The following is a 22,793-nucleotide window of genomic DNA, read 5'->3' on the forward strand; positions in this document are numbered from 1 at the left end:
ACTAAACAAAAGCCTCCCCGACAATCCTTTCCAAACACGAAACTATTATGAAACAATGTATCTATCATGTGCCAAAGTTGTCCTGGGGAAGGTTTCACTCACACCCAAATAGCTTGTTTCTCCACATGCCACCAATCGTATCTTCAAGTGCGTGGTCGTTAAAGAATAAAAGCAAAACAGGCTAGGTGAACGACAACAAAATTATTCCAGTCTAGTCCTGATAACTAATAAGGAAGCTGGCCTCCTGATCCGGAAAGATGCAACTACCAAAAGAAACGAAACCTAGACATCCCGTAACAAAAACTCCTGTGACGACTTCCCTGTTCAGGGGCGCTCAGGATTTCCTACCTCACTTCCCCAAGTGTCAGGCCCTACGTGGGACGAGCCAAGGTCCCCGCCCTAGGGAGGCTCAGGGACCCGGTGCAGGAGGACAAGAACACAACCCCGGAGATCTAAGTGTATGGGAGGTTCCAATATAGAACAGAGGAGCCCAGAGGAGGAAAAGTTAATTCTGCCAGAAGTGGGACTGAGGGAGTGGGGTGGAGTTGGGGAGGGTTGAGGGAAGGGTCCAAGAGGTGACTAACTAGAACCTAGAGAGACTGGGGGAGAAGGGAATGGAGAGTGAAGCCCACGGAAAGTGGAAGGGAAGCGCGGAAGCTAACCCATTCGGTGCCACCGCACTCCCGTGCCCCCATGGTGTCCCCGGCCCTGCCCTCACTCCCTCCCAGCTGCCCGGGCGTCCCAAGCCCCGGACACCTCGGGCACCGGCCTCTTTGGCAGAGGGTGCGGTGGGGGCGTCGGTGAAGCTGCCCTCCCTACGAAGTTCCCCCGCCCGGCGAGGCTGGGATGGGGGCGATCGGGCCCCCGCCAGCTCTGCGGGAGGAGGCTGTACCGCGCCCTATCGCAGCCACGGCACAACAGCTCCCCACCGAACGCGGACACTCACTTTCTCGTGGAAGATGGACTCCATGTTTATTTGTGTGGAGCCAACGGCCCCCGCGCCGAACCACCCCCCTCCAGCCCCGCCCCTCGGCCCCACCCCTCCGCCCACCCTGCCCCGCCCCGCCTCGAGCCGCCCCTGCCCACGTGCCTCTCACAGACCAATCATCTCCGAGGAAGTGAGTCACGTGGAGCGAAGAGCTAGTGAACGCCGGGGCGGTAAATGCGAGGGCACGTGACCTGTGTAGCGCGTCCTGCGATCTCCCTTTATCTGGCCAGCTTGGAGGGGGGGGTGGGGGTGTTGCAGCGCCACCTAGGGTCTGGAGGATCTCCGCTTCCCACCCATTGCTATGGATTTTTAGGCTATTAGGGGTCTGGACAAGGAACACCTGGGTTCTATGTTCTTTTATGTTTTCCACTTTGTATTTTATGCTTATCATATTTGCATTTAATTATTTAATATCTTTCTCGTCCTCCCCCACTGAAAGCCGGATTAAGAAAAAGACATCATTGCATCCCCCAACACCTAGCACTTGTGTAAAAATGTAGCTAATACTTATACAGAGCTTACTGTAGGGTAGGCATTATTCTTCTTAAACTACTTTTGCATATATTAACGAATTTAATACAACCTTTGATGTAGGTGTTGTTATGATCCCTATTTTACCTATGAGGACACTGATGCACAGGGAGATTAAGAAAAGAAGGGTGAACAAAGTCAACTGGTAAGTTGCTGCGCTGGGGTCCAAATCCATACACCTTGTTATTAGTGTCTGTGTTCTGGCCCTGAAGAGGAAGCATGAGTTGGAGGAACTGAAAAATCCAGTAAAATGGGGGGAAGGTATTTGAGGCAACTGAAGGAGTAGGGAAGAAGCAGATTTTGCACCTTGAAATTAAGAAAGGTATGCTTTAAAAAAATTTTTTTAACGTTTATTTTTGAGAGAAAGAGTGGGCGAGGGGCAGAGAGAGGGGGACAGAGGATCTGAAGCTGACTCCGTACTGACAACAGAGAACCCAATGTGGGCCACCCAGGTGCTCCCAGGAAGGTATGCCTTTTAAAGGCAGTTAGGGAGTTATATACAGTTTTTAAAGGAGAAGAGACATGCTCAGATTTGCATTTTATAAAGATCACTAGCTACAGAAAAGAGCTGATGCTGTCGAGGGAGTCTTAGGAGAGCTGATGGTGTTTGGACTAGAGTATTGACCTGCAGTCGAGAAGAGACTGTTTTGAGAGATAATGAGGAATCGTGGAGACTCAACAGAACTTGGTGACCGTGGGAAGTGAGGGACATAGAAACATTAGGGATGATGTCTGGGTTTCTGCCCTAGGCAGCCACTGTGGCAGGAGCAGGAGGAAGGGCAAGTTTTGGGAAAGAGAAGATAGAGGTTACCTCTTAGAGATGTTGAATTTGACAAACCTATGATCCATGAGAAAAGTAATGGGTGGGCACATAGATAGATGATAGATAGATAGATAGATAGATAGATAGATAGATAGATAGATAGGGACACCTGGGTGGCTCCGTTGGTTGAGCTCAGGTCATGATCTTGTTGGAACCCCACTTTGGGCTTGCTGATGTCAACCTGTGAGTGCAGAACCTGCTTTGGATCCTCTGTCCCCTCTCTCTGCTCCTCCCCCGCTTGCACTCTTCCAATAAATAAGTATTTTTTAAAAGATAGATAGTCTGGAGTTCAGGGGTTTGGTTTTGCTATAGAGCAGGGAGTTATTCACAGGAGTGAATAAAATCATCTAGGAGAAAAGGAAGAGCTCGAGAAGAGGATCTAAAGCAGAATCTTGAGGGTAGAGAAGGAGTAGTGGAAGAGAAGGGAGGAAAAAGCAGGGGAGTGTAAAGTTATCAAAGCCCTGAGAAGGGAACGTTTCAAGGAGCAGTCAGTATCAGTTGCTGCCAAGAGGTCCAGCAACATCAGGACTTAGCAAGATTCCACTAAATTGTGTTGCTATGGAGACTATTGTTGACTTTGGTGAGTGCACGTTCAGAGGAACACAAGGGGCAGCAGGAGGTAAGGAAATGGAGAGTCCAGTGAGGACCGGGTGCTCTGGGATAGGATTTAGTTACCATTTATCAGATGATGCTGTGTGCACAGTCCACAATCCCATATTGGGGAAACAGTCCATGCATGTTCTTAAGGAACTGTGGACTGACTGGGGAAACAAATCATGATCTCACGAAGTGAAAAAATATGCAAACCACTTTTTTTCCTGATTTTTTTAAAAGAAAGTTTGTGTCTATGTACAGAAACATGTGTTTACCTTTTTGCTTTATATACGTTACAAATCTCTGGAAGACTACATAGGAGACACAGAGGTTACCTACATGTTTGAGATGGGAAGGGAACTAGGCAAATAGGCAGGGGTGGGAGGGAAACTTTTCACAGTATACAATTTTATTCTTGATTTTTGAACTATATTGTATTACTTATTCAGAAAAAAAAATGTGATTATATTCATTTTATATGGCTACCGCAGCAAATCATCACAAACTTGGTGGCTAAAAACAGAAATGTATTCTCTTGTTGTTCTTGAGGCCAGATGTCTGAAACAAAGGTGTCAGCAGGTCCATGCTCCAAAGCCACAGGGAGAAATCCTTCCTTCTTCCAGCTTCTAAAGGCTCCTAGCATTATTAATTAGTTGGCTTGCGGTTGCAGAATTCCAACCTTGGCTTTGGTCTTTACGTGGCCATCTTCCTTCTGTGTGTCTCTGTCCTCTCATAAGATACCAATGGTTGGATTTAGGTCTTACCTTAATTCACGCTGCAATCTTTAACTAATTTCATTGGCAAAGAACCTACTTCCAAACAAGGTCTTTGGTTCTGGGTGGACTTGAGTTTTGGAAGGACATGCTTTAACTGTCTCTAGTGAGTGACTGCTTACTAGGATGAACAATATGCTGAAGGACTCATTGTTTCGTTCCCTCTTAAATCCTCCCAGCAATATTCAGTGATGTTGAATTAATACTAATCATTTCATTAGGGCTTCCCCACCTGTTGAGCATGTGATTAATAGGGAACATTGTAAAGTGAAAAGACTGATGCCTGGGAGTCAGAATGAAAGTTCTGGTTTTGGCTTTGCCATTGAAACAGTGTATGATCTGCATATTAAATGTGTTGCATTTCCTATTCTTATAATTCCACTTGTTATTCAGCACATCCTAAACTTTTAACTTTGTAAGATATATCATCCTTCAAAACTCAATGACTATACCCTATAGAAAATGTTCCCTGCTTTCCACTGAATTTAGAAGTCCCTCTCCCCCTTCTGAGCTCCTGTATGTGCCTCTATCATACATAGTCACTTTTACACAGTATCATAATAGTTGGTTTAACCATACATCTTCCCCAACATCCTATAAATGTCATGATGGCAGGGCCCATGTCTTATGACCATTTGGTAGTTGATGTCTTTCAAATGAATTAATGAAGCCAAGTGTCTGGGAATGATTCGTGATCCCCTAACTCTTCCCCCTCACTCCTTGCATTGGTCAGTCCTCAAATGTTGTGTATTCACCGTCTCCCCTCTTTCTTCATTGCTCCTGGTAGTTCAAGCCCTCTTGGTCTGTTGTGTAGCCAGCCTGGTTTGAGGATTTCTGAATTGGTCTTCTAATTCCAGTCTCAATATGTAAGATTCAGAGTACTGTCAATGATCTCTCAAACATGCAAATCTCATCAGTTTTTCTTCCTTTTAACAAATGGAATACTACTATGTGTCAGGCACTAGGACCGTAACCGTGAAACAAACAGTCCCATCTTCATGGAGCTTATATTGGGAGGGATCTTTAAATACTAATTACACAAATCTTACTCTAAAATCCTTCAGTGGCTTCCCATTGCTGGCTTAAAAAGCACTTAGTGACCTGGACCAACTACCTGTCCAGCTGTATCTCCCAGAATTCCCCCTGCTCATCACACTAGCTGCTTCCCTTGACTTCCAGAGTCTTCTAACGAAGTCCTTTGTGCCACTATACCTTGCACATGCCTATAGGAATGCACTCATTACGCCATACTGGACCTATTACTTTATATGCTACTGAACTATTAGCTTTTGAGGGGCAGAGAAGTCTTAGTCTTTGTATCAAGGGTTGGTACAGAGCAGTGAATAAATGCATGAATTCTTTTTGACTGATTGGCACAGGAAAGTATTACGATAATTCAGTGGGAGAGAGAAGTTACTGAGCTAATCAGGAGAGTTGCTGGTGAGACAGCGGACCAAACAGACCCACTACTAGTAACTTCTTATGCCACCTTGGGCCACTCAGATTTTCTCTAATCTACTTCATTGGAGTTTTATGTCAACAAGTGAGATGGCACAGATATTTCTTTCTTCTTGAACACCGTATATTCTAAATTTAATCTGGTGTTCATTTTGTTGTTACTGAAGACCAAATAGCTTAACGGAATTTTAAACATTTCACATTTTAAAATTGAAGGTGTGTCAGATTCAGTGTCCAGAGTCCTGACAAGAATCATTGATAATTAGGGAGTATCATTTCATTGTAATATTACTTCTCCTAAATCCAGTATTATCTAAAACAAAATGTTTTCTGAGAAGAGGTAGTTGAATACAACAGATGACATGTATACATCCATGGAACCATCCGAAGCAAAGTTTCCTTGTGCCCCCTTGTAATTCATATTATTTTTTTTAATGTTTATTTTTTGAGAGAGATGGAGAGAGCAGGGCAAGGGCAGAGAGAGAGGAGACAGAGAATCCCAAGCAGGCTTCGTATCATCAGCACAGGGCCCGACACACAGGGCTTGAACTCACGAATTGTGAGATCATGATCTGAGCCAAAACCAAGAGTCAGACACTCAATGGACCAAGCCACTCAGGTGCTGTCCCTCCCTGGTCATTCTTACCTCTAACCCTTTTCTGGACTTTGTGCCTCCAGGCAATCAGTGATCTGCTTTGTTACTATAGTTTACAGTTTCTAACATTTCATATAAGTGGAACCGTAAAGCGTATGCTTTTTGTCTGGCTTCTTTCATCCTGGATAATTCATTTGAAATTCATTAATGTTGAAGCATTAGATCATTCCTTTTTAAAAATTATTTATTTATTAATGTTTATTTACCTTAGAGCATGAGTGGGGGAGGGTCGGGGGGGAGGGAGTGGGGCAGAGGCAGAGAGGGAGACACAGAATCTGAGGCAGGCTCCAGGGTCTGAGCTGTCAGTACAGAGCCCAACATGGGGCTTGAACTCATGAGCCGTGAGTTCAGGACCTGAGCCAAAGTCAGTGGCCCAACCAACTTAAGCCACCCAGGCACTCTAGATCATTCCTTTTTTTAATGCCAAGTAGTATTCCATTGTATGGGTTTAACACAGCGTATTGACTTGATTGACATTTGGGTTATCTTTAATATTGGATTATGCATATTTATGGAAGTCTTTGTGTGAAAGGAGGCTCTCTTTTATGGATGAGTATCTCAGAGAGGAATGGCTGGGGCATATGATAGGTGTTTTTCTCATTTGAAACCACACAACTGGATTTCCAAAGTGCTACAACTGGCAACTCCAGGTTACGCTCCTGCCAGCAGTGTGAGGTCCAGTTCCTTGCCAACACTGGTAAATACATCAATCTTTTAACTTGAACCATTCAAATAGGTGTGTCACGGTACCATTGTGGCTTAAATTTGCATTTCCCTAATGACTGCTGATGTTGGGAGTCTTTTCATGTACTTTATTTGCCATCCTCTTATCTTTTTTGGTAAAGTGTCTATTAAAATCTTTTGCTCATTTAAAAAAATTGGGCTGGGAGTGTCTGGCTGGCTCAGTTAGTGGGGCGTGCAACTCTTGATCTGGGGGTCGTTGAGTTTGAGCTTCACACTGAGTGTAGAGATTACTTAAAAAAATAAGTGAATTGTTTTAAAAAACTGGGTTGTCTTATTAAGGTAGAAGGGTTCTTTACATATTCTAGATAAGTTGTTGTACATTACGTTTCTCCCAATTTATGGCTGCATTTTCATTTTTGGAACAGTATTTTTTGAAGAGCAAAAGTTTTTAAAACTAGTTCATGCTTTATGTGTTGTATTTAAGAAGTCTTTGCCAAACTCAAGGTCACCAAAATTTTCAGCTAGTGTCATCCTTCTAAAGCACATAATTTGAAAACATTTTTCTGAAAAATACCTGAGGAAAAAATTGCTATGTGTTTTAATAGTGCTATGGTCTAAAATGGGGAAAAGAAAATGAAATGCTGACTGTAAATTTAACATCAATGTGCATAATCAAGCGGTCAATAATTATTTTTAAGCTATGTGTGCCTATTACTTGAAATGTGGAAGATTACTCCAACATAAAAAGAATCACACTTTAAATTAAATAATGAATGTGTTTTTATTTCTCTCCCAATTTTTAAAATGTGAACATTCTGTATTTCAGTCACAGCCTTTACTTCCAGGTGACTTCTTCATTGGGTCTCAATTCCCTGTGTGGAAATTAGAAAGGAAGGAAAGGAAAAGGTATAAATTAAACTTTCATGGGGGAGAAAAAGAAGAGTATGAGTTCAATATTTTATATTCTATTAAATTGACCCATTAAAGTTTTTATGTAGACTCAACAGAGCCATTCTGTTCTCTCATGATTTTAAACTTTTACCAGCCCTTCAATTTCATTTTTCTAGATTTAGGAACCGTAATTTCTTAGTCTGTATGAAAGCTTTTATCCTCTGTTCACTTGAGGTTTTCTAAACCCTTTCTAATTCATGTATTTGATCGTTCTTGAAATCCCTAACCATAGACCCCCTCTACATAGGGACTGTGAATGCTGCTCAAGCCTCTGGTCCCCGGAGCTTCTTCCCACCTAGGTGACACCCAGTGGCAGGCACCCTGCCTTGCTAACTACCTCTCTGCTGCCAAAAAAGCCATCTCCAGAGACACAACGGGACCAGGCAGCAGTCAGCTGCCTTCTGATCACTTGGCCACCGTGTCTAGAGCTCTCCAGCAGTGTTGCTGCAAACACAGCACTGAGCCACTATTGGTATCATATATTTCAGCCACATTCTGGTTTATGTAAAATGCTGTCTGATAATGTATGTGAAAGCCACACTAAAGTAGGCTTTGGTGAGCTAGTTTAAAACTTCGTTTCTATATTACAAATGTACCCTGAATGCCAAAAAAAAAAAAAAAAAAAAAAAAATTCAAACATCGGAAATACCCTGTTCATAAACTGAAGATCTGTTATTCGAAAGGTAATCACTCAGTTTTATCCAAAGATTAAACGACAAATAACACTACAAAATGATAGCATTTGAATAGAAGTTCTTGGGGGAAAATTTACCCTTTCTGCTTATTTTTGGCACACATGGTATTAAAAAGAGTATTACCAAAAGTTGGCCAATTGTTGGTTTAAAACAAACGTACAAACTAACCTTTTAAACAACAAACTCTTGTTCCGGAAGGCAGTTAGCTTTTCATCGTTCTTTTTGTCTAGATAACATCCAAGGACAAATCCCACAGGCACAAGTATATGTACCCAGTGGTCACGAACAATCTGAATTACGTTCATCATGAATGCTAAAAAAAAAACCAAACAACAACAAAAAAGAAGAATGAGCAGAAATATAACTGCCTTTGAAATATCTTGAAAAATTGCATTTTGGGGCACATGGGTAGCTCAGCCGGTTAAGCTTCTGACTCCATTTCAGCTCAGGTCATGATCTCACTGTTGGTGTGGTCGAGCCCCACTTTGGGCTCTGTGCGGACAGCTCAGGGCCTGCTTGCATCCCCTCTCTCCCTCTCTCTCTGCCCCTCTCCCACTCGTGCACACACCCTCTGTCTCTCTCCCAAAATAAGTACATTAAAAAAAATGTTTTTAATTGCATCTGAAACAGAGAGCTAATCCTGAATTTAGTAAATGTTAAAAGCATAATAAGCCTCTTCAAATTTGCTCAGCATCAGAATGCAGTATACAACTTAAAATCTACTCGACGATTATATAGGTGACAATGGTTAATATAAAAATTGCATCGCACTATGCGGTGCCTGGGTGGTTCAGTCGGTTAACCACCGAGTCCGACTTCGGCTCAGGTCATAATCTCACAGTTCATGAATTCAAGTCCTGAGTCGGGGTGTGTGGGGACAACTCAGAGCCTGGAACCTGCTTCGGATTCTCTGTCTCCCTCTCTCTTTCTACCCCTTGCCCGCTCACACTCTGTCTCTCTCTCAAAAATAAATAAACTTAAAAAAAAAAAGTTTAAAAATTGCATTGCACTAAAATCAACTTACTAACTTTTTTTCTAGTTCCACTAGTGATCTGATATGGTACAGTGCAGAGAAATGGAGAGTATAAAAAATTCCACCTGTAAAAGCTGAGTATTTGCATCCTCCTACTGTTAACTTAAAACTTTTACACATGTGTAAAATCTTTTTAAGACCAAAAAAAATCTTTTAGGACCTCTTACAATACTAAAATATAATTATACTATTATGCCAAAAACCAAATTCTTTAGATAAAGCTATAAATATTGAAGACTAATTTTTGACTTAGCAGTAATTGTGACTCGGATAAACCCCATTAGCTGTGATACTGCTACAGCACAAAGCTGAAACTAATTTTTGAAAGTAAATGAAGATATGGGAGAAATTAAAAAAAAAAATAACCACATTCAACAATGCCATGCTAGGGGCACCTGGGTGGCTCAGCTGGTTGTGTGTCCAACTGTGGCTTGGATCATAATCTTGCCGTTCCTAAATTTGAGCCCTGCATCGGGCTCTATGCGGACAGCTCAGAGCCTGGAAACTGCTTTGGATTCTGTCTCCCTCTGTCTCTGCCGCTCCCCCACTCTCTCTAAAATGAATAAACATTAAAAAAAATGTCATGGTAGATCTCAATATCAATCAGTGATTTTATAAAAGATATGGGCAGGAGGGAATTTACTTTCAGAGAACGACTACTAGGTACCGGAGCCATCATATAGTCTTATATGTAACATGAAATAACTATTATTATCCTAATTTTACAGATTAGAAAACACCTTAACCTAAAATTGAATACAGAGCTGGAATTCAAACTCAGGTTTGCTTCAAAGCTCTGTATTCTATTAGATCACAATGCCTCTCTTCCTGAATTGATATTCCTGATCTCTTCCTGAACTGACATTCATGGCACTTAAGGAATTTTAAGTTCTAAGAGTTCCTAAAAGGTAGAAGAGGAAGAATAGAACTAGAAGCTACCAAATGGAAAATTAATTTGCATTAATTCCATAAAAACATAGTTGCATTGTCAGTTTTCTGTAAAAATGTGTACCTAAAGATGAACTCAAAATACATCTGCCTATATACGAATCTAAAATGAATAAATAATATACAATGGCTGAGAAGGCATAGGACAATACCCTAGTAAGAGAACACGTTACTGCCAACAAAAGTGCTTAGCATGAAACTGCTAGGATTAGGTAGACTGGATCCTGCCTCTCCTCCTAGGACACCGTTTCTCATACTTACACATTCTATTACTATATTTCTCAAACTTAATCACTATCTAAAGGCACTGGGCTAGAAAATGGCCATGAAGTAAAAAGCTGCACAATTACTATATACTCTATTTAATAAGGTGTAATATTACATATAGCAGGTTCCAGTCTGAATATCACCAATCTGGAAAATTATGTAAAGTAAATGAGGTATTTAAAATATATATAGTTTAGGCATTAAAGTTTTAGTCTATTGTCTACAGCTGTTATTCTCAAACTTGCCTGCACATCAAAAGCACCTGGGAGCCCTGGGACTCCTGGGTGGTTCAGTCGGTTAAGTGTCCGACTTTGGTTCCAATCATGATCTCATGGTTTTTGGGTTCGAGCCCTGCGTCGGGGTCTGTGCTGACAGCTCGGAGCCTGGAGCCTGCTTCGGATTCTGTGTCTCCCTCTCTCTCTCTCGGCCTCTCCCCAGCTCATGCTCTCTCAAAAATAAACAAATATTAAAAAAAAAAAATTAAAAAGCACCTGGGAGTCTTTATCAAAAATAGAGACTCCTTGGTCCTCCTTCTGGGTGGGGTTGGAAAAACCTGTAACTCAAAGAATTGATTTAGTTAGCTAATTTGATGCAAATAGTTCTTGGGTAACCTCATCTTATTTTCTAGAAGATGGTGGCTCTCTTAGCATTGTGCCTTAAGTAACATTATTTGCATTTAGATACAAAGCACTTTTTGTGAATCTGACCAAGTGCCCACCAAATTATAGCCCCTTGTTTTATAAACTTGAGCCAATCAAATATGGGAATAATACATGCCTTAATCAAACAATGTAACTTTGAAAGCAGGAAAATGCAGACTACTAGACAAGATAGGCCTCTGTAGAAATCAAGCTCTCATGTATTGTCACCTGTTGCTACAGATTCCTCAAATTTCTTAATAGGGGTCAAGCCTAACAGCACAGCAGAGTCAGATAGTGTTTGCATTAAAATTTTTTGTTTTAATGTTTATTTTATTTTTGAGACAGAGAGAGACAGAGCATGAGTGGGCGAGGGGCACAGAGAGGGAGACACAGCATCTGAAGCAGGCTCCAGGCTCTGAGCTGTCAGCACAGAGCCCAACTGGGGCTCAAACTCGTCAACCGCGAGATCATGACCTGCGTTGAAGTCAGACACTCAACCCACTGAGCCACCCAGGCACCCCGCGATAGTGTTTGCATTTTAAAAAATGCCTGATGACTCAGTCCGAGACTGTTTTAAATAAGCCCATGGCCACCCGTGGGCTATAAGCCATTATTGTTGGCATTCTTCCAACAGGGCAAGTAGGTATTTTGTCTGGCTCTACTCTGAGAATCTGAGAAGATTCTGAGACAAGCCTCTGAGGCCCTGGCTCCATATAGGCTCTCACATATATTCCACAGGTGAAGAATGGTCGATGGAAGGATTCTATGTTCAAAATACAGAACTGGGTCCAGCCACCATGATTCTATTGCTAGGAGGTAAATGACAAATTTAGTCCCACAGGCATTTCATATTACACTTGTATCATCTATCTAGGGACTTCGGGAGCAGCGGCACTGAACATAATTTGTCCTCTGTATTTCACTGTGAGTGGATGACCAGGGAGGACAAAGATTTATGGACCTAAGAGTGAGCTAGAATGATTCCCGGAAGAATGGCTAGAAGGTGGAGTATAGACAGGCTCTGGTCATGGGCCGAAGACCATAGAGGGCTTTCAGTGATGGACAAACAGCAGTGAGGTCCTGGGACAGACTCCAATGAAACAAGCCCAGGTTTGGATGAAGAGGGACATCCACATGGGTGACCAAGAGAACACTGCACTTAGTACTGTCTTCTTTCCACGGAAGACTCATGAAAAATTCTGCTTTTACTTTAGAACTGGGACTTGCTATGGTATTCCTAAGAAAAACGAATTGTTTTTTCTCTTACAGACTCAAGGAATCATTAACTTATCACCTGTCCTCTGTTACCAATGTTCCAAATTTTTTGCCTTGCCTCTAGAAAGAGCAGACTCATATAGCACTATCAGGTACGGTTCTTACTGCTTTTCACCATCACTAACCTCATGTAATCTTCACAACACTATGCGTGTCTGCACTAATGTCCCCGATGTAGGAGGCACATTTTTTTCATGAGGAAATCCAGGGACAATCAACTTGCATAATGTGACAAATGCAGTTAAGTGGTAGAGCTGGGATTAATACTCAGGCAGGGTGGCTCCTTGGTTCAAGCTACTTGTGCTTTATTGTACGTTAAGGTAACTCTAGAGGTAAACATTTAGAGCGACCTCACTCAGGATTATCTCATTTTTCTTAACATTACTTTTTCTTCAACCCAATTTTTCTCGCGTAACTTCTAAAAAGAAAACTGAATCTGGTATGCATTTTTGTAAGCCAATTTACGTTGTAAAAACATAAATGAATAGATATTTCAAAAATGAAATCCTAATCTCTAATAGGTCCCCACAGCAGTTTAGATCGACATTTTTTTGAACCATATATATGATCGATGAAAAGCAGTGCGGGATGCGTGGAGAAACTGAACTGCTTGAGATCTGGAAACGTCTTAATGACATATCCACCCTGGAAACCAAGCACAAATGCAGTATTACATTTTTTAAGTGATGTGTGTGTGTGTGTGTGTGTGTGTGTGTACGCGCGCGCAATGGCCGGCTCAAGAAGGTTTGCGATTTGGAAGAGAACGAGGTTTCCAATCTAGAGCAACGAGGAGACAGAACGCTGAAACCTGGACGAATATGTGATGCTGGCAGAGAAGCAGCGGCTTCCCTCCTTGAGCCTGGAGTGCGACCCCGGCCTGTAACCTCTGCGGCCCGGCCAAGGGCGGTCACCGGGTTATCCCTTAAAGACGTTTTCCAATAATGACAGCCTCCTACTACCCTTTCCAAAAGCCGCCAGGCGCAAAACGGAAGCCCAGCCGTCCCCGGGAAGAAACCCCGATTTCCCTTCCCCGTCTCCACAGCTCGCAAGCCCCGAGCCACACCCCGCCCCCCCCCACCCCCGCCGCCTACACGTACCGCCGCCGAGGGCTTTCCTAGAGGTGGACCTTCCCTGCCTACACAACGGGGCGCCTCGGCGCTCCTGGACCCGGGACCCACCTGCGGCCTTGGTGCCAAAAAGGACCCCACGACCCAGGGCAGAGGCGAGCCCAGCCACCGGCGCCGGCGGAAGCTGCGGCCTTGGGACCTGCCATTCGCCACGCCCGCTCGAAGAGAGGGGTGACGGTGGGAAACCAAACCCCTTCTTCCTTTTCATGTTTGACTCTTCTCGTATTTATTTTAGCTTTTCACACATTATAAATTTTCTAAAACTACACCTTCGGTGCAAGATGACGGGACTTGTTGGGGTAAAGCGCCATCTACTTCCCACAGCTTCGTCTCTACCCCTCGAAGATGGTATCGCCCTGGGCCTTCCCCGCCTCAGCGGCTCGCCTCCAGTTTCAAAATGGCGGCCGCCATCGGGGGGCCTTCTGCTGGCTGATCGTCACGGGTGCTGCTGAGCGAGCATCAGCTTTTCTCGCTCTTGAACCTGGATTCGACTAGGGGTTGGGAAGGGCAGTGGACGGCGTTGGGGGAGGACTGACGAGGCAAGTGAGGGCGGAGGAAAGGAGTGAGCCCTTTGGTGGGGGAGGGGGCGCCCTCGGCCCTCAGGGGAGACCCTGGTTCCAACTCCGGCCGGGTCTCTGCTGGGGACGTGCTCCTGGGGTTTCGGTTGCGACTGTCCTGGCCGGACCTGGCAGAAGTGCTCAGCGAGGGAAAGAGAAGTGATTTCTCCGGGGGTCTAGAGCTCCCGGTCTTTGTGGCAGTCCGTAGGATTCACTCCTATTTGCCCCCCCCCTTTTTTTTTTTTTTTTTTGCTGTTTTCCTCTGCCCTGTTTCTCGGCGTTGGAGGAGTTAATCTGACGCCAGCTTTGGTCTCGTGGTTACCGTGTTCTTGGACTCCTCGCTGGGGGTCTTCCCGTGGCCTCGGGTTCAAAGGCCACGAGATTGCTAAGCACTGGGCACGAAGTAGGCGTCCTTTTTAGTTAATCGACTCCGGGGACCTTTTAAGATGTTAACCATGCTTCGTTAAAATTGTCTTGGCCTTCCGCGCCTCGCGCCCCCCAGCCTCCCCACCCTCCCAGCCCTCGCTTTGCCCTCGAGCGCTTCCACCGTCACTGTTTTACTAGCTCTTAAGTAAACTGGAGGTCACACCAGCCTTAACACTGGCAAGTGTGGCCTCCTGCCACCTGCTGAACCTGAGTTATCAATTACCCATCCCCAATTTTTTTATTTTGCAACCCTTGTGATTTTTTTTTTTTTTTTTTAAGAAGCCGCTTCTCTTTCTGAACTAACCAGGTAGAGGCTTTTTTGTACCACGTGAGTTCAAAGGCCAACCCAGATTCCTTCGTTTTCCCTTGGATTTTGTGTAGTTCCTTTTGGTTGTCATCAACATGCAAGGTCGTTATTGAGAGAGCAAGTAACTGTAATTGGTAATTGGGATGAATGAGTCCGTCAGACTCAAGGAAGCAATTTATGACCTGGTTAGGGTACTGTGGTTAGGTTAGGATTTGAGTGCTGTGCTTGATACTGGCGATACAAAGATGATCAGTTTTGCTCTTCACCTATACATTCAACGTCCATTCAACAAACATTCTTAGTGCTGTTTGTGCTAAATGAAAATAAACCGCCCGAGGCCACCAAAAAGGCTTCACAAAGGAATAGCTATTTGAGCTGGGTCATGAAGGGTCACAAGGAATTTACTAGGCTCGGGAGGAGATCATTCCTGGATGCAGAGATTTGAGAAGTTTTGGCGCGCTGAGGGAGGGTGGGAAGATAAATGTGCCGGAACATGCAGTGCAAGGGTGGTTGGCGAAGGAAGAGCGAGATTGAGAGCCACTTGTGAAGGACCTTGATTTCCAGCTAAGGAGTTCAGGCTTTATCCTGTAGTTAGAGGGGAGCCAGTGCACGTACTTTGCACAAGGAAAGGGCGTGAGTGTGTGTGTATACACACACACACACAGACACACACAGGGTGGTCTCTGACAGCTGTATAGAGAATCAACTTGGAATAGGAAAACTAGGTAAGAGGAAATTGCAGTCATTCAGGTAAGGTAATGTGTGCCTCAATTGAAGTAGGATAGTAATGCGTGTGAAAGAAACAATTTTTTTTAAACTTTATTTGAGAGAGGGAGAGAGCTTGTGGGGGGCGGGGGCAGAGGGAGATAGAATCCCAAGTAGGCTCCATGCTATTTACTCAGATCCCAATATGGGGCTTGATCTCACGAATTGTGAGATGGTGACCTGAGCCGAAATCAAGAGTTGGACGCTTCACCGACTGAGCCACCTAGGTGCCTGGAGAGACCTTTCTGAATAGGATTCAACTGGTGGCAGCAATTTGGTGGAGGAAGGGTGACTCCAGAGGTTTTGGGCCAAGGACTAAATGGTTGGTGATACCATTAAAGTCAAGCCTAAGATGGCGCACCTGGGTGGCTAGGTCGGTTAAGCCTCCAACTTCAGCTTAGGTCATGATCTCGCAGTTGGTGAGTTTGAGTCCTGCATCAGGCTCTGTGCTGACGGCTCAGAGCCTGGAGTCTGCTTCAGATTCTCTGTCTCCCTCTTTCTGCTCCTCCCCTGCTTGTGCGCTTTCTGTCTCTCTCTCAAAGATAAATAAACATTTAAAAAAAAAAAAAAAAAAAAAACAAGCCTAAGACATGTACATCAGAATAGAATGGTGCCAGCCTGCACCTTCAGGAGTGGCAGAGCACAGTGCTCTACAGATGAAAGCATGGGTTTTAGAGTCTAGACCTAGTGCTGTTACTGCAGCTGCGAGCTACATGTGGCTGTTGAGCACTTGAAATTGTGGTTAGATTGATTTGAAATATGCTGTAAATATAAAATACATACTGAATTTCAAAGACTTGGTAAGAAAAACGATGTAGAATATCTCAATAACTTAATAATGATTACCTGCTGAAATGATAATATTTTGAATATATTGGGTTAAATAAAATACATTAAAAGTAATTTCACCCAAAACTTTTCAACGTGGCTGTGAATAAAAATTTTTTTTTCAACGTTTTTATTTATTTTTGGGACAGAGAGAGACAGAACATGAACGGGGGAGGGGCAGAGAGAGAGGGAGACACAGAATCGGAAACAGGCTCCAGGCTCCGAGCCATCAGCCCAGAGCCTGACGTGGGGCTCGAACTCACGGACCGCGAGATCGTGACCTGGCTGAAGTCGGACGCTCAACCGACTGCGCCACCCAGGCGCCCCTAAAATTTTTAATTACATTTATGGCTTGCATTATATTTTTGTTGGGCAGAGCCGATGCAGTCTAGACTAATGATAGAGGAATTTGTAAGGAGGTGGGATTTGAACTCGGTCTTGACACTGGTGAGCTGGCGCCCTCTACTGCCAGTTAAGGCATTCAGGTTTTTGTTTTTTCAAGCAGTGAGAAGCCTTCCAAGGTTTCTGAGCAAAGGGTAATTAACCTGGCAGTAATGTTTAGGTTGAGATGAAAGGGAGGAAAGGCTGGAGGCAGAGAAACAGAGAAACCCAAATGTAAGGTAATGAGGCCCTGCTTTAAGGTACTGGTGGTAGGAATGGAAAGGGAATGATACATTTGAAAGCATTTTGAGGCTAAGAAAAATAATCAGGAGTTGGTAACAGACTGTTCAAAAAAAGTAAAGGAAGGAATCAAACATGTAGAATTTCAAGCCTTGGTTACTTAGATAAGAACTAATGAATTCATGTCATATAGTCACAAAGTACATTTGAGACCAAAGGCATTTAGTCTCAAAATAGAACCAGCAAAGTCGAAAGGAGGAAGTAGTTTGCTAAATACTCTTCCTTTTCATCTCCTTGTTCTCTGTATCTTACCTAATCAATCATCCATACCAACTGATTTTCCTAAAATACAGAATTTCCTGTATTATGTCATCTTACTTGATAATGGAACTTAAAATGTTTCTCTGTTGCCTGAAGAACTAGATCCAGAGTCCAAGGCCTTTATCTGGCCCTTTTCTGTTCATTAGAATTTTTCTTTCATTTTTTTGCTTATATGAAAGTGTGTCCAGCTGCTTTTTCCACTAACACTCTGTACATTTTTTGTGCCTTTGGTCATGTTATTCCCCTGTTTGAAATACCTTTTGTTTTTGTCTCTCGGGGCCTGCCCATCCTTAACGAGTAATTTAAGATCTCACCTCTTTTATGATTCTCATTAACATAAGCTAATGTCAGTTTTTAAAATCCTATTTCCTAAACTGCATATTTTAGCCCCTGATTGTGACCGATTTGGTACAATATTTTTGACTTTTATTATCTCTGTTTGTTTTATGTAAGCTTCAGCTTCCAAAAATTAGGACAGGTTTTCTTTTTAAAAACAGGATCATTTCTTATGCTACTTGCTGCTGCTCATGTGTTCACCTTAGGGCATGACATAGAAGGTAAACACCATAATTAAAAACAGAAGTAAATCTGTTATACCACATTTAGCAGACTCTCTTTATTTTTTAGATTTATGAAGAACTCTTCCCGTGAATTCATGGTGTTTCATCCTATATACGACTGAGATATCAGTAAGTGATGAATGTCTCTAGTAAAGATATAGCCACAGTATGAGCAATTGTATTAAAAATACCTTTTCACCTGTTGAAACCTGGGTCTATCTGCAAAAAGCTTTCACATGAACTCATTCACTTCTGTCTGCAAGCTACTTTATTTCCACTTTGTAATCTAAATAAAGTGGAAGTGAAGGTGGATTTGAGTAGGAAAAGAGTTTCTCTTAGGCCACTAATATACTTGTGGTACAGGAAGCTTTTTGGCAGGGAGAACTTTTTTATTTCCTTCCCAAAATTGTATTTATAAATGTTTTTCATCAAATGGAGAAATGTCTTTGTACTTCTCATGCCTTACAAATAGGAATATGCTGAGTCCACATATTTTTAATTTTAACTTATTTGTTTCATCAGTTCTTTATGGAACAACCACTATGTGTTTAAGACACGTGCTAATAATATATAGTAAGGACACAAAAAAGGATCGAGCCTCAAACAGCTCTCCCAAGCAAGGGGAAATGCATAAGAATAGATAACTGTTGATGGTGTAGCCAGTTCACTAAGCTCATTTAACACTAGCCATACTTCATTCATTTAAGCTTTTGTTGACCACCCCCCCCATGTGTTAGGCACTGTGGACACATTGGAGGATAACTGTGACCAGAACTGACAAGGTCTGTTTTTTCATGGAATTCATAGTCTAGTGCGGGGATGAGGAGGAAAGACAGGGATGGGCAAAGCAAGTAAATAAGTAACTAGCAGGCATAGAGAGCAGTAAGCATTTTGAGGGAAGTAGAGATGTCACAGGGTATAACTGAGTTGGGGAAGGACTTTAGGGTTGTTAAAAAACCATCTCAGAATAAATTTGAGACTGGGAAAACGTACAAACTATTTAGAGGTCTTAGTGACAGTGGAGACAGAAGGGAAGTTTGAGAAATAGAATGGAGGTAAAAATGCAGCACTTAGTGATAGATCGGATGTGGGATACAAAGTAAAGGAAGGACTCAAGGATGAGGCCATCAGAGATCAGGTGATATTTATGGCTGTGGAACTGGTGAGATTACCTGGAAAAAAAAAAGTCCTGCTGAAGCACACTGCCACATGTGAGGTGGAAGAAAATAAATAGCAAAGGAGATTGGGGAGTGGCCAGTTACATACAAGGAAAACTAGGATGGAGGTGACACAGAAGCAGAGGGAGGAGAACATTTCAGGGAGGCTGGAGCACTTACTTTAACGAATGCTGCTACAGTTTCTGTCAGTGGAAGCCCGAGAAATGCCATTGGCTTAAATTGCGTAGAGGTTTGCCAGTGACCTTGATGAACACGCTAGTAGTGGGCTGGTAGACAAAGATGCCAGGTTTGGTAGTCTGAACGGGAGGCAAGAAAGTGGAGACACATGTGGACAAATCCTCTGAGAACTTTTGCGATGAAAGGGGAACATAGAAATGATGGACTACTTGCGGGGATAGTAGGATTAAGAGAGGGCTCTTTTAAATCGGGAAATTCTAGAGGATCTGTGTGTGCTAATAGGAGTGGCACATCAGTGATACATGGTTTGATGTGGGGAAAAGAGGGAATGGCTGAAGAAGTTCGGTCCTCTAGAAGGTAAACGAGAATGGCAGCCAGACTACTCATAGGGAGCAGGGCTATTGAGTTCATGTAATGGGAGACACAACAGTGTACGTGCAGATACATTAATAGATTTGGTATTGGAAAACGAATTCTTGTCTGATGACTTCTATTTTCTAATTGAAGAATGAAGTGGGATTATGAACTGATAGTAGGGCAGAGGGGGCAGTGCATGATGCTTGAGCAGAGAAGGGCGATGTCAGATGGCAGTCTCAGAGGTGGTCAGCCAGCTAAGAAAACTCAGGTTGGTGAGTAGTGCTTAGTGCCTCCTTGGGACCTTTGACCATGAATTGAAAGAGCAGGTAGCACAGTTGTGGGATTGACCCCCATCCCCTCCCCTCCCCCCCGGCAACATATAGTTCCTGGAATAGGCAGACCAAATGATTGGAGTCGGTCGGGGTTGGGGTTTTGCCAGGTTGGTACCAAGAAGGACTAAAGCAGTGAGATACGTGATGGTATTTGCAAGATACTCGTGATGGGTCGTGGATTGATGGTAGGGATGTGAATGGAGACTGGAGGGGGTGAAACCATGGTTGGTGGATGATGAGGGATTCGGTGAGGCCGAAGGATTTCTGCAGTGGGATTGCTGAGTGAGCGAAGCAGTAGCGAGAGAGGGAGATGCTGGAAGGTCAGATTTTGGAAATGGTGCAACTCATGGGTGAAGAGGTCTAGGGCATACCTGTAGTGGTGGGTGGCTGACGTGAAACAGGGTTATGGGAGTGGAGAAAGGCAGGCACCAGATTCAATAGTGACGTTACTAAGAAGACCAAGTCAGGAATGAAAGTCGTCCGTGAATGAGGTCAGGTTAACGGATGTCAGCAGCGAGGAGGAGAGAGGGAAGGCTCATAGCCCGCTGGGAGGCGTGAGGCTCCGTGGGACTGGAGTATTTGAAGGAGGAAGGAGGAGACCTGGTTTGAGCTGCAGCGAGGAGCAAGGAACGCATACTTCCCGCTTTCGAGGCACAGGGGGTGCAAGAAGAAGAAGAAAACCCTGCGAGGAGGTGGCAGGAGAACCAGTTTCTGTGAAGATTACCAGGTGAAGAGGACCTTCAGAGAAGAGGTGCGCTTACAGATGAGTGTGAGCGGCATCATCCCAGAGAACGTACTGGAAGGACCTGGGAGGGATAGAAAGTAGGGGATTGGATCTGACAGGCAGATGTGCACGTCAGTGATCATGGATAGCCCGGGAGTCTTGGATCTTTGGCTGAGACTGACGAGAGGAAAGATGACATGAGGTGGGATTAGCCTCCTGACAGCCTGTCATGAAAGGTGACAGTCAGTTTACCTGAGTGTGTTGATAGGGCCTTGGGCAGCTGGTAAGAGGCCATCAGGTATGCGTGACCTCTCCTAACTTGCACAGTTGGCCAGGGAAGACTAATGTAGTGTGAGGAGCTAAGATCTGAAATGTTGCCGTGGAGCTGTACTCTGCTAATCAGTGTTTCTGTCACATGTGTTTAATAGCACGCAGTTCTAGGTCTGAAATCCCAATAGATGTGTTCATGTTACACCTTGAAATTCGTACGGTAGGCATCTCGACCTAAATTCCATGGAATATATGTTGAGCACTTACTGTGTGTCAGGTTCTCTCAGGAATTGCAAGCTTAAGATTCTACATCTGTCTTTTGTAGTTGCTTACTCTCCAGTGCAAGTGTTCTTAACATTAAACTCCCTAAAAAGTACGTGGATTTCTTTGAGTATGTGTGCCTTGTTTGTTTGTTCCCTGACGACTGAGGGGAGAAGAAAGAGTGCAAAACTTTTATCAGATCCTCAAGCATGCCTGTTTATTTAAGGACCACTGGTCTAATAGGAGAGAAAGACATGGAAACTAATTGTAATGCAGTGAAATCATTGCCATCACAGAGCAAAATAAAGGAAGCACAAAGTCACCTTGGAGGATGAGTTCATTAATTCATTATACATTCATTTATTGGGGAACTTGGTGTTCTCTAGTCTGTGTAATTTACACATTATTTGAAATCTTTCAACATCGTTTTTATGTGAATTATTAATACTCATGTTTATAGACTGGCATACATAAGTGAGGAGAGGTTAATTAATTGCTTAGACCCACATAGTAGTAGCTTCAGATCTGAAACTGGTTCTAAAGTTCACTGCTTTTCATTAAGCCACACTGAGGAGCCGCTGAAGGACTCGTTGTCAACAAGAGTGTGTAACGTCATGTTTGTGCTTTCAAATTTAGCAGTGATGGAAGTAGGTCTTTAATGTGTTTGCTTTCTCTCTTTATGGAATTTTTAACCATTTAGAAACTTGATACAATGTTAATTTGTCTATTACGTGTGTTAGACTATGATGTGTGTTTAATTATATTTTTATTTCTTTTAAAAGAACTTTTTGGATTGTTGTTTTTGGACCAAAAATGACATCTATTATCAAATTAACTACCCTCTCGGGGGTTCAGGAAGAGTCTGCTCTTTGCTATCTTCTGCAAGTTGACGAGTTTAGGTTTCTCCTGGACTGTGGCTGGGATGAGCACTTTTCTATGGATATTATAGACTCCCTGAGGAAGTAAGTTACTTCTCCTATTTTTAGACTTCAGTTAAATCAACTTCTCTTTTCTACACCATGATACCATTTTGATGTGACCCAGTGTATGTTCTCTTTGCTCTGATTTATAGTAAAAGACCTGATTTTGCATGCCAAAGAGCCAAAAAGCGACTGTTTTCATTTTTAAAGTTTTGATTGTATTATGAGCTATGTTTATTGAGATTCAGTAAAATGTTAATTGTTACTTGGCTAATGGGTCCCAGTAGAGATCTTTGCATCCTAATTTTAGAGAAGATTAGGTTTAGAAGAATTTGAAGAGGAAAAAACCTTCCCTGTGGAAGGTCTGCCGTCAGATCACATTTGCTTACTTTCTATGTGTTTTGAGGCTCTACACTGAGAATTGGTGCCCAGAATACTGACCATGTGATATAAAACAATACTGATCCATCAAAGAAAAATTCAGTTATGTTTTCAGTTATATTAATTATGGAAGGAAAGGGGACTGAAATATTTGGAAACTAGAACTTGTAGCAAAACATTTTTTTTTTCCTAATTTTCTCTGTCAGTGAGAGTGTGTGCTTTATTGATTAATTGAAGTTTCACTGTAGAGAATGTGCTATCAGGCACCATGCTAAAAAGCGGAGGCAAAAATCCATAATAAACGTGTGGCCATTTCTGAATGAACAATTTCTGAAATTTCAAGTTGAGTTCTTCAACCTAAATTA

The 22,793-nt window shown here is 43.0% G+C and overlaps 3 protein-coding genes across 13 annotated transcripts in view; 1 reads left to right on the forward strand and 2 right to left on the reverse strand.

The window, feature by feature from the left end:
- ATXN3 (ataxin 3) overlaps positions 1-1,015 on the reverse strand; it is a 37,764-nt gene extending 36,749 nt beyond the window's left edge. For 6 of the 8 annotated variants that reach the window (XM_053224856.1, XM_053224852.1, XM_027066451.2 and 3 more), the window contains exon 1: positions 947-1,015. In XM_053224856.1, coding sequence (XP_053080831.1) covers positions 947-970 — 24 coding nt within the window. In that variant the 5' untranslated portion in view covers positions 971-1,015. Of the gene's footprint in view, positions 1-104; positions 920-946 lie in introns of those variants that run through there. The other 2 variants (XM_053224853.1, XM_053224854.1) reach the window with 2 other exon arrangements.
- A 6,253-nt stretch (positions 1,016-7,268) lies between these two features.
- NDUFB1 (NADH:ubiquinone oxidoreductase subunit B1) lies at positions 7,269-13,666 on the reverse strand. 2 transcript variants are annotated; one of them, XM_027066460.1, is made up of 3 exons: positions 13,495-13,666; positions 8,321-8,465; positions 7,269-7,378 (listed from the first exon to the last, which is right to left on the reverse strand). In XM_027066460.1, exons 1-3 carry the CDS (start codon positions 13,649-13,651, stop codon positions 7,342-7,344), a joined length of 339 nt encoding a protein of 112 aa, XP_026922261.1. In that variant the 5' UTR covers positions 13,652-13,666; the 3' UTR covers positions 7,269-7,341. The 2 variants fall into 2 exon arrangements, with proteins under 2 accessions (XP_026922261.1, XP_026922260.1); XM_027066459.2 differs by having other exon boundaries at positions 13,414-13,569.
- Positions 13,667-13,825: 159 nt separating this feature from the next.
- The window catches only part of CPSF2 (cleavage and polyadenylation specific factor 2), a 33,716-nt gene continuing 24,748 nt past the window's right edge, over positions 13,826-22,793 (forward strand). Inside the window, exons 1-3 of one of the 3 annotated variants that reach the window (XM_027066457.2) lie at positions 13,826-13,982; positions 17,896-17,957; positions 21,910-22,089. In XM_027066457.2, coding sequence (XP_026922258.2) covers positions 21,941-22,089 — 149 coding nt within the window. In that variant the 5' untranslated portion in view covers positions 13,826-13,982; positions 17,896-17,957; positions 21,910-21,940. Of the gene's footprint in view, positions 13,983-17,895; positions 17,962-21,191; positions 21,240-21,909; positions 22,090-22,793 lie in introns of those variants that run through there. The other 2 variants (XM_027066458.2, XM_015086270.3) reach the window with 2 other exon arrangements.

This window comes from Acinonyx jubatus, chromosome B3, assembly GCF_027475565.1.
Source record: "Acinonyx jubatus isolate Ajub_Pintada_27869175 chromosome B3, VMU_Ajub_asm_v1.0, whole genome shotgun sequence".
Taxonomy (NCBI): domain Eukaryota; kingdom Metazoa; phylum Chordata; class Mammalia; order Carnivora; family Felidae; genus Acinonyx; species Acinonyx jubatus.